General features: G+C 42.1%; 2 protein-coding genes across 2 annotated transcripts; both read right to left on the bottom strand.

Annotated features, from left to right (window-relative positions):
* Window positions 1-260: 260 nt before the first annotated feature.
* Window positions 261-7,567, bottom strand: PTP4A1 (protein tyrosine phosphatase 4A1). Its single transcript, XM_057414009.1, has 5 exons — window positions 7,429-7,567; window positions 5,835-5,927; window positions 5,325-5,455; window positions 2,951-3,025; window positions 261-1,707 (listed from the first exon to the last, which is right to left on the bottom strand). The coding sequence occupies exons 1-5, from the start codon at window positions 7,531-7,533 to the stop codon at window positions 1,590-1,592; spliced, it is 522 nt and encodes a 173-aa protein (XP_057269992.1). The 5' UTR covers window positions 7,534-7,567; the 3' UTR covers window positions 261-1,589.
* A 317-nt stretch (window positions 7,568-7,884) lies between these two features.
* On the bottom strand, window positions 7,885-15,203 carry LOC130601734 (uncharacterized). The gene is made up of 2 exons (XM_057414010.1): window positions 15,165-15,203; window positions 7,885-7,980 (listed from the first exon to the last, which is right to left on the bottom strand). Exons 1-2 carry the CDS (start codon window positions 15,201-15,203, stop codon window positions 7,885-7,887), a joined length of 135 nt encoding a protein of 44 aa, XP_057269993.1.
* Between the last annotated feature and the right edge of the window lie 1,366 nt (window positions 15,204-16,569).

Below are 16,569 nucleotides of genomic sequence, written 5' to 3'. Positions count from 1 at the left end.
CATTTACTGCAAAGACAGTTTCAAGAACTGTAAGCAACTATTTTAGTAGTGGGGAATATAAAAAATAAGCTATATAAAGAAATACTGTACTTTCTAGTATTAATTTTTGTCCACATTTATTTATGAGTAAAACAATCAGCAAACATTACAGCAAAGGGGACATTGAGGGCCAGATTTAAAAGAAAAGAGATGCCTGGATAATTCTGAATTTAGACACAAGATTGCAGACAAAGCACACAAAAAAGTGAAAGCCATGAGTGTTTCAACAGACTTTTCAAGTGCATTTCAGTATTTATTTAGATGTTTAAGCTCTCGCACTAGGTTTTACAAGCTGGTGAACACTGGCAAAATTATTTCTCCCACAGAACTATAACCACACATTCCCAAGACAGTATAAATATATGGTTGAACTAACATTAATACACATCACCATTTTATCAATTACATAATAAAACAAATTATCAAGTATCCAAATATTAAGTTACGCAGCTTGAAAGGCATACAAAATATTACAGAAGTCTGCCCAATTCATAGCAGAAACTCAAGGAGAAAAAACAAAAGAAAAAAAAAAAAATCACACTTTCAACAAAGCAATAGTTGGTAAACAACTTCCAATAGGTACAGTAAAAGAAACTACAAGATTTTTCAGAAATTTTCTGATTAAGAATTTTTAGCTACAATAACAAAGCATTTCTACGTTTTAAAAAAATATTTACTAAAGTAAAGGGCATATTCTATACTTCCTGCACAAGACAAAGGCAACATTTTACTAGAAATATTAAATAGCCCCTCCCAACATTTTCAGGCCCTCTGTTCGGTTGCACATGAAGTGCCAACATTAATTTTACTGTAAGGCTTTTTGTCTGGAGACATTAAAGACTTGTGTGCTTCTGTACAATTTAAAAGATTTTCTACATGAGTAACCAGAGAGTAATGATTTGTAAGATGGAGAGGTTCAGGTAACAGAAAAGTACAGATGCTGGGGTAAAAAGTCACTGTAATTCATAGTATTAAAAAGACAAGACTGTGCAAATCCTGGTAATTCTCATGCGATTGTGGGAGACAAAACATACAGTGAGCAGGCAAGACTACCTTAGAGGCCATATTCTTAAATATTGAAATGACTGTAGAAAAACAAAAAAAAGGTAAGGGTCCAGGTAAGCTGGTAGTTCTCACATCATCAGAACTATGCTCATTTATATGGAAAAACATGTAGCTGATATGCTGGGTATTTTGGCACCTAATCTCTCTACAAATTGATTTCTTTTAGTACCCCAATTTTTAGTAGTTGAAACTATGTGGTAAAGACTCAATGGCATGATTAAAGGTTATTTGAACCTGTAGTTAATGAACAAGGAGACAGCTCAGAAACAGGGTACAGCAAAAACATTTACTGGGTCTCCAAACAGATGGGTATTTATCTAAATATAGAAGTTGCATTTCTACTAAGCCTTTAGCCTATTAAATACTCCTAAGGAAGCTTCCTTTGCTACTAAAAAAAAGTATCAGACTGATGTCTTTGGCATGCAGTCTGCTTAATTCTAGTTTCCATCCTTTATTCCCAAAGAAGTACTGTAGGCTGTTGAGCTTTACTGAATACAACAATTATTTCGGTGACCATTGGAGTCTTTAAAGCGCAGACGCATCTTGGGGCGGTATTTCTCCAAGTACAGAAGTTGCTTGCTGTTAAAAGCTCCACGCCGCTTCCTAGAGGAGGGGAAAAAAATATTTTAAACAGAACATTAACCTACTGCCCAGTGAAATAATATCACCAACCAGAGAAAAATATTTTTAGGTCCCTTAAAAAAAAAAACCACCATTAAGTCAAGACTGTAACCAAAATATGGATAATTAAAAGTGCCAGGAAAGAGGGTGGTAGCTTCCTTTCACAAATGCCTTACTGAACTGCATGCTAAAAGGAGTACACAGCATTTTAAACAGTGTGTTAACCTGATATACACAAGCCAATGATCTTATATTAATATCCTTAGAAGGAACTTCAAAAGGAAGCTAGAAAGCAGACATGATATGGTGGTCTTGAAGCTGAAGTTATGCAATCTCTTCAAATAATTATAGAGATTACTGCAGTATTAAAGTACATATTATAAACACTGTAATTCCCCATAATAAAAGCTTAACAGAAATTGAGCTTTCTTGGTTTCTGCAAACCAAAATTATGTGAAAAAAGGGTACATTGAGCATTTGGAATATGTACCAGGCTTATTTCTCATTTTATATACACCAGCCTACTAAGACATACATACTAAATTTAATTCTTTAAAGGCTTGGCAATTATGCAAGAAGTATTTTGGTACGGTTTATATGATCTGCAGCTTCTTATAGTTAATTAAATATATGCAAAATTCAGGCACCGAGACTACAACTGTTCTCATCCAACATACATACATTTATTAAAAAAAAAACCAAGGAAATCTTTTTATGCAGTAGAATAGCAGAAACCCCCCTGCCACCCCCCCCCCCCCCCCCCCAAAAACACCACCACACTAGGAAGAACTGTTTAGCACACTTTGATGTAATACAGAAGAAAGGATCCACAAACACGAATGACTGTTGGCTCTAGCTATTAGACAGAACCTAAATTTCAAAGGTATTCCGATTCTCATATGCACAAAGATAACCCTGCAGATCTAACTGAAGGTTAGTTGTTAAAGGTTTTATTAAGATTTAAAAAAAAAAAAAAGAAAAAAAATCTTGCTCAAATAATTACTTCCCAATTCTGGTTTCCAGAGGAACAAGAAAAAAAACCACCACACAAGCAAAGTCCTACAACGCTGCCTGTATGCAGCATGTGTGTTAAAATATTTAGTACGTCTGAACATTTTAAGAGTGTAAGACAAGAACAGTATTCAGAATTTGCTTTGCTTTAGTGTCCAAGGATACATCAATATGTTAAACTTTGGAAACAGCTAGATATTAGCTTCATACTTACTGTCTTATGAATTGCACTGCATCTTCATACTTCATTCCACATTCTATCAGTGCAAGCGCAACTAAGACTGGAGCTCTGGTTAAACAAAAAACAAAACCAAACCCAACATCAGTTTAGCATTTGCCAATACATATTTAGAAAAGAGTTAACTTCCCCCAGTTCTCTTTTCTGTCCTGTGTATCTGATATTTCTCCCATGAGGAAGCAAAAAAAGACAGGCAGAAGCCATTTTTCATAGAATGGTTAGGGGTTGAAAGGACCTTACGATCATCTATTTCCAAACCCCCTGCCATGGGCAGCGACGCTTCACACTAGACCATGTCACCCAAAGCTCTGACCAACCTGGCCTTGAATGCTGTCAGGTATAGAGCATTTTCTACTTCTTTGGCAACCTGTTCCAGTGCCTCAGCATCCTCACAGTAAAGAACTTCTTCCTTATATCTAACCTGAACTTCTGCTGAAATTTAAACCCATTACCCCTTGTCCTATTGCTACAGTCTCTGATAAAGAGTACCTCTCTGGCATTCCTGTAGGCCCCCTCCAGATACTGGAATGCTGCTATAAGGTTCCCCCATGAGAACGAGGGCAAGACTGAGGCTGATCCTACCTGCCTGTAGAGGGCTTCATCCACACAGTCCTCCTGATTCAGTGACTTCTTAGCCATTATACCATCTGTTTGAGCTACCCATCCTCATATAAAAATGGGATTTAAATTAACCTGAGCTTTGTTCATCTGACTTTAGGTATAGGAGAGAACAGCAGGAATAAAATGCAAGTAATATTTGCCCATTTGTTTCAAATCCAATTGATAGTGAGCGAGAGTTGCACATGGGCTTCTATTCCCATAAACAAGTGTCCTTAGAAGCAGTGAGGACCCCATAGCAACAAGGACTAACAAGCCCTAGAACTAGTTACAAGTTTTAGGAACAGATGCAATCCACAGGGTGCTGCACACCCCCAAGGATTTCCTTGTTTGCCACAGTATTATTCTTCTGACAGAACACAGTTTTCAGTCAGGAAAGCCTGACACGAATCAAACTCAAATACAATAGCAGTTTATGGCTTAAAAAAAAAAAAAAATAAATCAACCAACCAACCAAACAAAAACCTCAAGACAAACCCTCATTCCACAGGCTAACAATACATTTGTGCACCTCATAGCAAGCCTATAGGACAAGGGGTAACCGGTTAAAACTTGAACAGGGGAAGTTTAGATTGGATTCTTTCCTGTTAGGGTGGTGAGGCACTGGAATAGGTTGCCCAGGGAGGTTGTGAATGCTCCATCCCTGGCAGTGCTCAAGACCAGGTTGGACAAGGCCTTGGTTGATATGGTTTAGTGTGAGGCGTCCCTGCCCATGGCAGCGGGGGTGGAACTTGATGATCTTAAGGTCCTTTCCAACCCTAACTACTCTGTCATTCTATATGTTCAGGGATTAAAAAAAAAACAAAACCAAAACCCAACCAAAAAAAAAAAAAAAAAAAAAAAGCCAAAACCAAACCAAAAAACCCCAAAATGAAGCAAAACAAAACAACCCACAAACAAAAATCCAACAGGATAAAAAGCTAGGATCTGCCACCAATTAACTGCCTAATTTTGAGGCAAGCCCAGCAGATACCATTTTAAGCAGCTGAAGGGACTTCTTTTGGTAGCATTCATCACTACAGTCAAATTTGTTAATGTGAAGCCATAACACAAACAATGGACAAGCCAGGCTTATGGACAGCAAGACCAGAAACCTACATTTTATACTGGATATGCTGAAATCCATGGCTAGAATATGGCTACTGGTTTTTGAACACATCTAGTTCCAGGTAGTCTAGAACAATAGCAGCAAAACCATTATGTTCTCACAACTGAGGCTGAAATTGAAACAAAGCTTTGGGACTTTGGAAAACACTTTTCATCCCCCAAACAGGTAGTAGATGAAAGTTTGTCATGATGTGCCAGAACATCCCTCTTTTTTGCGGCTAGTGGTTACAATACCCTCAGTACAAGGAGGCCGATAATACTGCTGAAATGCGGATGGAGAGAAAACTTAGTAAAAACCACATCCATGAGAATAGAGACAACTTAGCAAGACATAATATCAATGGGACACTCATCAATATGCTTGGTGCAAGACTATACTTGTTTACTTCACCCAGTAATTTTTGTGAAAGAGCTGTGATAACAGCATCATCTATTAATTAAAATCCTTTAAGTCTAATATGTACTTGTAACCATTTCCTTGCCATCTGAATGACTTTTAACTGTGACGTCATTCCAGTACGTGGTATGTGACTATTTTACATTCACTTCAAGTAAACTTTTGTACTTGATCTTAACAAGTCTGACCAAGCATGGCAATTCAACAGTTCTTTAAAACTTTACCCACCTTCCAAGACCAGCAACACAGTGTACAGCAATACAACAACCAGGTTCTTCACGAAATTTAACTTTAAGGAGGTTTAGCCAATCATCGACAATCTGGTTAGATGGTGGAGCACCGTCATCAAAAGGCCAATCCTAGAATACAGGATGACATATATAAATACGTAAGCATAGAACTCTTTATGCTGTATGCTGTGTGCATACGCAGTGTGGGGGACAACGGAAAAAAGAGCTGACAGCTAAGGGAACCACTCGAGCTTACATTTTCTAGTAGTATAACTATAGCAATAGCAATATTAAGAATACAGTCCTTTCAATCAATTTTCATTGAGCAAATTATTTTGCTCAAGCCTGGCTATTTTTTCCTGACAAGAGAAAATGTCTGTACTGCTTTTGCCTCCATCAGCTGCTGGAATACATTTGTAGAGCTAATAACGTGGTGTCAACAGAAATTACTTTTTGAGGTGGGGTGAGGGAGTGCGTTGGTTTTAAACTCTGCTCCTACACTACTTACCAAAACCTGAATGCCTTCTTTTTCCACCGGAGCAGTGTCGTAAGTAGCTTCACACACTCTTACCACTGTGGTAACACCGTATTTCTTAAGTTCCTAGGGAATTATAAATTAAAAAAAAAAAAAAAACCAACAACAAAAAATAATAACCCTGCTTTAAGAGTAAACTGACTTCACTTATGACTGAATTTTTTGTTGGTTAGCTTAACACCACTTGAAAATATTCAGTAAGTAAACTCAGAGACATTAAGGCCACCCTGTGAGGAATACAGACAGCTGAAATAACTAAAAACCTGTGTGCTAATGCCAGAGATCTTTAACTTGTTGCTGCAAACAGATCTGAAGATTAAGGTTTGTTACGTTCAATCAGACTTTCTTCTTTTAAAGTCATATCCAGATAAATACTGATGAAATAAGTAGTCTATCTCCAAAAAGATAATTCCTTTTAAAGTAACAGGATGTTTCCGGTTTGCAAAGCTACATACTTCACTAAAAGCATTTTGATATGAGGATTAGGTCTTCCCTTTCTCTCCTTCTATTTAGAACAGGCTTATAAAACCTCCTACTGTTAAGAGCACAGGACAATACATTGTTCCAGTTCCTGAGTTACCATAACTAAAGAATAACAAAATTTTGCTTTACATTTTGCTATTACCCTCAATAGTAAAAAAAAAAAAAAAAGGTGATCACTCTTCATTCTCCTTGCAGCAACCCATCATTGTCACTGTAGCTGTCACTGAAATGACTGAAATGTAGCCTTAGCATCTTTGACTTAGTAGTGGGAGTATAAAGGCAAGCAAATGTTATCTCACTCCGTTTCTTGTAAATTATCCCACACTGGACAAGAGACTGCATTACAAGCTCAGACCTTACCAGGAGGTAACTTTGGAGGAACCTGTTGTTAGAATACATGCATTCACTTTAACTATGCAGTTTATAGCTCCAACATGCTAGATTCAAGGTTCGGATGATCTACTCAGATACTAGCAATATATGCCAAGCAACCTAGCTTTAGTCAGTAAACAATTGCAGCAGGTGCCGAAATACTTACAGTAGCTTCAGCAGCTCAGGATGCAGAGCAAGCCTACCACCACAAACTTCACTATGACTCTCAGAGGATTCTCTTAAGCTATACTAGAGTCATGAAAGCATATTGCCATCCTGTTATTTGTTCCTAAGCTTCTGATCCATAATGTATAGTTAATTATTCTCTTTTTAATCACTACGCAATAGAAATGTTACACTACTCTAAGTTAATCTAAAACTGAATTCTTATCACTAGCTTACTTTTGTATCATTCGACACATAATTCTGCCAGATAATTCCTGTTTTCAGGCCTAACCAATGTACAACATACTATATGGTATAATTATTTCTTTGCCTCACTTTCAGAAGTATGTTTTGGTGAATAGATTTATCTGTAGGTCTTTGGATCATGGCACTGGTATTTGAAAAAGGTCAGTACACAAATAGTGTCATACCTCTTCATATGGCTTCCACATCTGTTATCAACTAGTAAAGGAGGAAACTATCAATACAGCATGCTGTTCAGATGTTAAAAAAAAACGCACCAATAAGAACTTTGTTCTGGCCTTACCTCTATAAATTTGTTTAAGGTTGCATTGGTTGGATTGTGTGTGATTAGGAATCTCATGTTCTTGTAGGTGATTTCCACAGGAGCTGGGCGGTTCATTCGGGCCATATTGATTTAGATAAACATGCAACAAGATTATGAAAGGATTCAAAAAAAAATTCTAATACAGAAGTGATGTAGAGAAACAGAAGTCTACTTCACTATACTCCACGTGAAATTCTCAGTGCTTGGACGTATGAAGTTGGGAGCAATGGGAAATGAAATGAACCTCCTAACAAGAAGCAGCAACTCTTCAATCCAGTAATACTGAGGCAAAAGAAAGGCAGTGCACTGAGGTTTACCCCATCCAGGTCTGAATTCTGTTGTTAAATGCTCTGCCAATTTCAATTCAATACTACTTATCCTGGTCAACCACTCTTAGGGGGGCTTCTTGGTGGAGTAGTAATGAATTTCTACAGTTCACTTGTCTGCATAGAGGTCGTGCTGTGCCTGGCAGTAGTCTCCACTGCCCTTCAGAAACTCCATAAATGTGTGACCAAGAACACCACAGAACTGCTGTAAAGAGAAGAGAAAAAAAAACAAACAAACAAAAAAAGAAGCATAATGAGCACAGGTGAAGTGAGACTGTTTTGAAGACACCAAGCATTATAAAATTAAAAATTAAAATCAGGGCAACTAAGCAGTTTCACAAGTTTTATTTTTTTTTTAATCCAAGAATCACATTAACCTTTCTTAGCAAGGATTACTTGAAAATAAATGCATTTAATTAATACAAAGTTTGCATATAGGGTTGTTTCAACACCAGAAATGGAAATGTATTAAAATACCAATTCAAATGTGATAAACATAGCAAGAAGACACCAGATTTCAAGAAACTCTGTATTTATATGAAGCACAGCTTTTCCAGGATACCCATACAACTGTATTTTACATTCTGAATTAGGAGGCATACAACACATACTAAAGTTATACTGACCTTAAGCAGTCCCATGAAGGCAAGGATGAGATTCCTTGTTTGACACTCAAGCTGAGTATCAAGCAATTTCTAGTGTTTAAAAAAAACCTACAAGTCTCTACATAGATGTAAAATCACTTCTTAAAGGCAAAAGACTTACTTTGCATAAGCATCATTAATTAACATACAGAACAGCCAGTTAAAAAAAAAAAAAAAGAAAAAATTCACCTAAATCCAGCTGTCTCAAATGGGAGACTGTGGAAGCAAATGCAAGGTCTTTGTGGGCTAACAAAAAACTGTGATCTTCTGAACATTTTTTGAGACTTTCAGGTCACACAGATTTCTGACTAAGGAACATTTCACACACTAAAGGCTGAAGACCCAAGGCAACCTTCATCTGCCTTTTTACACTATGACTTTATTAATATTCCAAGATAGTGGTCATAGTCTAGCTAAAACTACGTAATATCAGTTCTTTGCCTTCATAAATCTAGTTTCTAGCAAACAAAACCCGTAACTTCACTGTAGCAGTGTTCAGATTTTTTTTTTTAAACTACAAGCAAGCTCTGTGCATCCATCCACACATATAATCACTGCAAGCGTGCATGAGAAAATAAGAGACATTATTTCAGTGTTCTACACTCAAACCCTCCCATTCAAAAGACTATGAAAGCAGCAGCCTGTGCTGAAAAACTTTCCAATCATGAGAAAGCAAATTAAGACAACTATACAGTAAGTGCTGGTAATAACCAGTATCTTCGTTCACTTTCCCAAAGGGCAGGAAGAAAAAGTGACATGCAAATAAATCATGGTCATTAACTGCCATCTAGGATTTGAAGTTAGTCTAAGATTCCACTACAGGCATTAAACCTTATACTATAAGACTACAGTGAGTCTATCTAACAAAAACTGTTATTAAGCAGGAGCCACAAGAGACCAATAGTTTAATAATTGTTGAGTTTTCTAAGAGGTATAGAATCACAGAATAGCTGTTGAAAGGGACCTTTAAAGGTCATCTAGGTACCTTGGCAGTATAAGAGTTCTTAAAGACAACTATAATTTAAAGAATTGCAGCAGTGTTTTTATGTTGTAGACATAGCTTTGCTCCATTCGTAAGTCCAGAGAAGAGGAAGTTCAGTAACAGAGTAGTAGTAACAGAAACGATCAGAATCATTAGGAGATTGGATTGTAACAGATGGGTAGAGCAGCATTGTACAATGTTACAAAAGACCTCTAAAAAAAAAAATGTAAGCCAAACACATTCAGGCATCCTTTTCATGTTTTTAGACAGCTTCCCTGTGAGAAGTTTTAAGGCTACAATAAATAAATAAAAAGAAACAAACAAAACCAAAAAACAACAACAAAACAAACCCCACAACCAAAACCACAGAAAAAAAGACAAACAAAAAAAAAAACCACACCCCAAAGAAACAAAACCTGCTAACAAATACAAGAAACTAGTAAGACAATTTGATATGCACTAGGCCGCCGCCCCAGATAATTACCATATCCATTTCTGTATGGGTTGTAGAATGAAGGTTTTATTTGTGATAGCTTGAGGAACAGTGGGAACTCTAAATGTAAAAGGCATGAAATGAATAAGAAGACCCTCTGAAGCCAAAGACCAACAGAGTAACAGGAACCAGGATAATTCAGAGTCAGACCTCCAAGAATCATGATCTGACACACCAGCCATGCCCTAGCAAAAGGCAGGGGTGTATTAAAAAGACTCCTAGGAGCAGACCTAAGGAACACCTAAAATTGTAACTAAAAAGACCAAAAGTTAGCTTATTTAAAGTCACTTTAAATTAGTTTAAGAAACAGAACAGCACAGCTTTAAGCAGACAGAGCTGCACAAGGTCTTGTGCTGCTTTTCACATGCTCTGGCAGATCTCATGTTTCTCTCTTCTAAGACTGCTAAGAGGAGCCATGGCCAGTCTTTCTCCCTGGTAGAGTGAAGGTTGTCAGAAACAGAAATGCATGCAAGTGAGCTCAAGGAGATAGAATGAAGTCACTAGGGTAAATAAAAGACCTTTCAATCTGCAAGATAGAGATTTTTTGGGAGGAAAGAATGTAGAGTAATTGTTAACAGTAAATATGACCCCACACTGAGGAAAGTAGGAAGTAAGATGTAATCAGGATTCATCAGCCTGGTAGGCATGCTGTCATTAGTACACAATTAGTACTCAGTATGATACCAGACAAACTGATCACAGGGGTAAAGAGGAAGACAGGCAGCAAAGCATTAGTCAAGTAATAAATCCTACTTTTTAAACACAGATTGTTAATCATATCTAGAAACTGGGTGCAAAGTTCAAATTCTTACACAAAGTTGAAGCAAGTATATTACACAATATTAAGTTTGAGTTCTCACTGTTTGCCTTGGCAACTACTGCTGCCCCAGTACAAAGAAACAAAGCTCACATTTTCCTTTGATGTGAATGCCACCACTTCTCACCATTTCTAGTCAGAAAGCTCCACATGCAGACCAACTTCTCTGGCCAGCGACACACTGTACTATCCTTAAGACAGCTTTGCTAACCAAGTTTAGTTCTGTTGTGGGAGTCAAATGAAAATTAAAGACAAGTAGTACCCTGGCATACTGTTTGTGCCATGGCACTAAGCCAGAGTAGTATACTTCACCCTTTCGCAAAAAGACTTGGAGGATAAGAAATAAGCTATAAAAAGTGTTGTAGTAATTAAGACCACTTCAGGCTTAGAGAAAACTCAAATTGCATGAGCTAACTTTTGAGAAGCTTGGAAATACACTTTTAAATTACTTTATTGTCTGAGACAGTTAACTAGTTGGTAGGTAAGCTATCCAAAAAGTCAAGATAGTGTATGCAAGTGTAAGGCTGCAGAAGTGAAACTCAAGTGCAGAGTACTGTATGCTTAACAGCAACTCATTGTTGGTACCACCAAGCTGGGTATTCCAGCATATTCCTTTCAGTTTACACGTGTTTTCCTTGAGGAAAATTAACACATCAGGGATTTGGAAATAAAAGCAGCTGTTCCTATCAGTAACTGAAAGCCAAACATTTAGGGTGTTAGACCCATCAAAATAAACTTGTAAAACAAAACTAAGGTTAATACACCAGGACCACCTATTAAGAGAAGGTATCCTGTCCAATATGGGATAAAGTAATGTTAATTATGATTGTACCATCTACCATTGTTTATGCTAGGAAAAGCAAGAGGAATTCATCTTGAAAAGAAAAGCTTTAATTCATGTCTTTAGGGCTGAAAGCTAAAGTATCTGTCTTCATTGACAAGCAGATTCAGTTGCATGTTAATTCTGGGTTTGAAACAATCACTTGTGTCTGGCAAAAACTGCTTATGAAAGTAACAAGTAACTTACTAGACTGTTACTGACAGGTGGAAAGCAGAGAGGTCTAAGGTTATCCTATGCTGTTGACATTCTTGTTCACAACTAGGTAGTATCTTGAGAAGCATGCAAACAAAAGTGCTTGTTTACAGTTACAGGACACGTCACTCTAACTTCAGAAGATGTGCAAGATGGTTCACAGTTGCTCAATCCATCTGCTCATAGACCAGAAACATACCCAGAACCAACCACGTGCTACCACATTCTCTGAAGTCAAAACCTACCTGCTCAACTACTGAAACCACAGGATCAGAACTAGAAAGCTAGAACTACATTTCATTATAGTTTGAGAACACCTGCAAGTAAGTTCATTGTTCTACCTTACTACGTGACAAAAAGTTACTGAAAGACTGAGGGACAAACACCCCTTTCTCTTACTACCCAAAGCCTAAGTAGCAACTGCTAAGGCAGACAAGAAGCGGGAGGGTTAAGGGGTACAAACTGCAGAATCATTACACAAAGTAGAGGCACATCATTAGGTATTGTTGACATGATGGGTCTCCTATCTACTGGGCACACAAATGCCTGTATTAGGATACCCATGGTGATAACACTACCCATTTTGGACCAGAGAAAGTGACCAATGGCCTAAGAAAATACATTCATGTATGACAGAGGGGAGATTCCAAAGGTTTTATCATGTATTTGTTGCAACATGCTCTGTGAAGGATGTTTCTTGTGATCCAAGAATGCAGTTTAGGGGGAAGAAAAAATTATCTCAAGGCTTCCTGCCTAACAAGTCAATAGAGCTTCCAGAGATGATAAAACTGAGGCCATGTGGTTGTGTTTCTAGTTCTGCTTGGACCATGAAAAAAAAATCCCCAAATGACCAACCTCCACCCTCCCCAACCAACCAACCAAAAAAATCCCACAAAGAAGCTTCAGCAGATATCAGGAAAAAATAATAAATCACAGAAACCATGTCCTTGCCTTGTGAGGCCTCCAGAGTTTCTGAAAGCAGAATCTCAAAGTGACTTAATGTTGTCACTTCAATAGCAAATGACATAAACCCTGTCATTCTACTCAATAATTACTCCATTATGTTTAAAGCAGTAAACATGGTTACTGCTCTATTTTACTGCGTCTAATAAGGGTAAGAGTGCCAAACAAGAAGTTTAATCTGTAGAAAACTGTAAGGAGCTACAGATTTACATTTAACACAGAAGTACCTCTTGTATTGACCTGAGTGAGTAAATTTTAGCTGTTTGGGTTTTTTTTTTTTTTTAGTAAAGTTACTATCTGCTACTTAGAATATTCAGAATTCAGTAATACTCTGATCTGGGTGCTCTGGTTAATCTTTAAGAGAACAAGTGATCACTTATAGACAGCCCACACACTGGGACAGATCCAGCACTCTTACGTGGCATGTATTCTGTCAGAACAGGAAGGTTGCACAAGATAGAAGTTATCAGATAAGGCTAAATGCTATTTATTTACTGCCTGACACATTTAGCTTTGATAAGACAACGACATCCTTCTTTGGCTCCCACTCTGTCACTCATTTTTCTTTCTCTCTCTTATTTCCTCCCATGGCTGTGCAATTTTGTGCTGCTTCTTTTATATTTCCCCCAAAACAATTCTTTTCCTGTACAACAATTTCAAAACCCTTTGCTGTTTCATCAATGGAATAGTAAGAACTGCCATTTAAAGTGTCACCTTCATGTTTTTTGATTTCACAGTTTTACAAGATTACAAGGAGACAGGGTTCATACATCTGAGTCACTCACTGCTTGGGAAAGACTCTGCAGATGCCGGAGACATACTGGAAAGTTGTCTACAGCAGTGGTAAGAAACACTAGAACTGCAGGTCCCTCACGCTACAGAGACTGTGCATTTGTCAGTTCGTAACATCTGCTCTGTGCACATCTGGTTATGAGACCACAACCAAGATCTGCACATAACTACCACTAATCCCGCTTCTATTACTGTAGATTACTTGATTCTCATAATGCTTTGTCTTGCTTGCTTCCCCACTTTTGAAGGACTTACTACCACCAGCAAGCCTTGCACTGTTTGTGAACTGCGGTCACAGATGCTAGGCAGCAACTGGCACCGAGACTACCTGGGAGGGGGAAGGGAGAGCAAGGAGTTGGCAAGCAGATGAGGAAAGCAAAAACTTCAGATGCTGAAACCGTGATCCACCTCCGGAAGAAAATGCCTTCCTCGAAAAGCCAGACGGCAAGATCTTAAAAGCAGCTTCGGTCAAAATTTGACCGCGTTTGTGAGCTTCTGAGGGATAATGGCACACTGTTGCAGAAACATCGACTTCAACGTGTACTCGAGTGACTCCTCTGAGGAGTTTTCATTCGGCCGAAGAGCCATCTAAAAGCCCGGCCTGAACAAGGCCAGCTGCATACGGGAGTTCGTGCATACCGCACCTCTGCTGCGTAAAACTCATTTCGGAAAGGATTCACGTCCACCCGAGGACGCCGGAGACAAAGCAGCAGCTCGGCCGCCCACGCCCCGGCGGCGGCCGCACACGTGGGGCCACGGCGGGGGGCGAGAACCGGACGCCCCAGCAACCAGCGGCATGGCCCGGACACGCTCCCCACCGCACCCCTGGGCTGGCGGGCAGCCACGGGCAAGCCCTGGCTTGCCCCTTAAGACCCAGGCTCCGGCCGCCCGAGCGTCGCGTCAGCCTTGGGGCGCTGGGCTCCCGGCCTGCCCGTCTTTCCCCGGTGAAGAGCTGGTTTCCCGGCCGTGACACCGCCCCAAGGGCCGGGCCGTCGCCCCAGCTGCGGCGGTCACGGGTTCGCATCACGCTTCGATCAGGCTCCCGACACGGAGCCATCTTGTCCCCCGGAGCCGCCGCCCGGTCCCGGCCTCCTCCCGGCAGGGGGCTCCCAGCTCCCGCCACTGCCTGCCTGACAAAGTCCGGGGGTGCTGGGGCCGCGGCCGCAAGGGCGCTGCCCTTCCCGGCGGCCGCCCGCCCGCCCAGGTCAGACAGACACCGGCGGGGGAGAATGCCAGGCCAGCGGGAGGGGCCGGCAGCAGCCAGGATCACAAAGCGGCTTTGTGCCCAGGCCGGGCCGCTCGGGAGCTGCGGAGAGGTCGCCCCCTCCTTTTCTCCCGGCAGAGAAGAAACGGGCACCGTCAGGAGAGAGAAGTAGCTAAGGGGCGCCAAAAAGGCTGAGCACCCCCGCACCGGGGCTGGCTTCTTCGGCTCTCCTGCAGCCCGCCCGGGAGAAGCCGCAGCCCGGCCCTGCGAGCAGCCGCCCGGAGCCGGCGTGGCCCGGCCGACAGAACAAAGAAACATGGAGGAAACGGGGAAGGCAGAGGAAAAGGGGGATGAGAGGCGCGGTAGCAGGGCACACGCGGGCAGCCTGAGGACCAGACAGCCGGCGGCGCTAGGGGCCGGGGAAGGCGGGCTGAGGGCGCGGACATGCGGGCGACACTCACAGGAATATGGTTACTCATTGAAGACTGTAGCCTGATCATACAGCCGGGGTGCGGGCGCCACCGCCGGGGGCAGGAGGAGCAGAACCAGGAGGACGCGGAGGCACTGGAGGCCGCGGAGCTGCCGGAGGGGGTTCAGCGGCAGAGCGGGGATGGACCATACAGCTGCGGCGGCGGGCGGCTGTGCAGGATGGCGCGGAGCGGACGCGGCTGCACCAGCAGGGACACTCGGCGCCGCCTCCCGCACTGGCGCCCCAGGACCCACCCTCTCTCGTGGACGTCACCGATGGCCGTTTCTCTCGCCCAATTAGAGGCGCCGCCAGCGTGCGGGGGGCGGGAGCGAAGGTGCCGGGGGATGTGGCGCCGGCCGGCTGGGCGGAGATGGGGGGCAGCCGGGAGGCGGAGGCAGCCGGCGAGAACCGGTTAGTGAATGAAGCGGGTGGCGGCAGGGCCGGATGGGGTGTGGCGCGGCGCAGGCAGAGCGGGACACGCCTCTGGATTCGGGTTGGAGCCGCCCTGCGCGGGAGCCGCTCCCCCAGCCGGCGGCTTGGCCTTGAACCACCCGGCGCGGCTTCCGACTCCCCTGGGACGGCGAGTTCTAGACGGTTCCCCGCGCCCTGGGCACAGGGCGGTCGATGGACGCCCCGCAGCTGCTGCGGCTCGCCGGCTGCGGCCAGCCAGTTCCCGGGTTGGAGGGTGCCTGAGGGCGGGGCGCCCGGCGGGCCTGAGAGGCGGAAATGGTGAGGGGGGAGCGGGATGGCGTGTTGCGACACTCCGGCCTCGGAAGCGGACGGTGGTGAAGCAGTCGCGGCTCTGCGTTCTAACCCCTAAGCGCCTTCACGCCCCTGTCGCAAAACCTCTTTTGCGAGTTTGATGCTAACCGGAAGCTCTTAGAGCGTTTTGTCTGCGAATTATTCTGTGCTTTTGAAAAGAAATAAAATCATGGTTTCTGGTTTTATAGGTGGGAGATCGGCCCAGTATGGCAGAAGTGGAGTGGGAAACAATGTGGACTCTCAGCCTTGCGCTGTCTCTCGCCCTGAAGAAGCCCCTTCTCCTCCGACACAGGGTTTACTGACAGGCGGACGGCTCCAGGGTGAAATCCGGCAGTGGGAAACACCTGTGGTGTCACCTCCGTGCGTTAACTGGTGGAGGCATGGGAGTCAGTCCCCAGCCAGATACGGCTGGCCTGGAAAACACCTCAATGTGGGTCAGCGCTACCTTTATGAAATAAACAGACTATTTTTAGCTTCAGTTAGGCTGATACTGTTCTAGTTACATTTAACTAGTTAACGCCTTTCTTCTGCGTGTTATTTTACTGTCACTCTACCTGTTACAAGGTTCTGCAGAAGTTGTTTTTGGTCTAGAAAATAAATAGCTCAATTCTGAATCTCGGCAGTTTGTGTTGGCT

The sequence above is a fragment of the Pezoporus wallicus genome, unplaced genomic scaffold, assembly GCF_028554395.1.
Source record: "Pezoporus wallicus isolate ANWC-B61680 ecotype Strahan unplaced genomic scaffold, APGP_CSIRO_Pwel_v1 contig_6428, whole genome shotgun sequence".
Classification (NCBI taxonomy): domain Eukaryota; kingdom Metazoa; phylum Chordata; class Aves; order Psittaciformes; family Psittacidae; genus Pezoporus; species Pezoporus wallicus.
Note: the sequence above shows the minus strand (reverse complement) of the source record. Positions and strands in the feature narration are given on the sequence as shown.

Coding starts and splice junctions, on each gene's coding strand:
- PTP4A1 (XM_057414009.1), bottom strand. CDS start 7,533: ATGGCCCGAATGAACCGCCCAGCTCCTGTGGAAATCACCTACAAGAAC. Junction 5,928..7,428: donor CCTTAAACAAATTTATAGAG/GTAAGGCCAGAA, acceptor ATAATTCCCTAG/GAACTTAAGAAATACGGTGT. Junction 1,708..2,950: donor GCAGTGCAATTCATAAGACA/GTAAGTATGAAG, acceptor CCCCTCCTCTAG/GAAGCGGCGTGGAGCTTTTA.
- LOC130601734 (XM_057414010.1), bottom strand. CDS start 15,203: ATGATCAGGCTACAGTCTTCAATGAGTAACCATATTCCT. Junction 7,981..15,164: donor CAATGAGTAACCATATTCCT/GTGAGTGTCGCC, acceptor TTCTCTTTACAG/CAGTTCTGTGGTGTTCTTGG.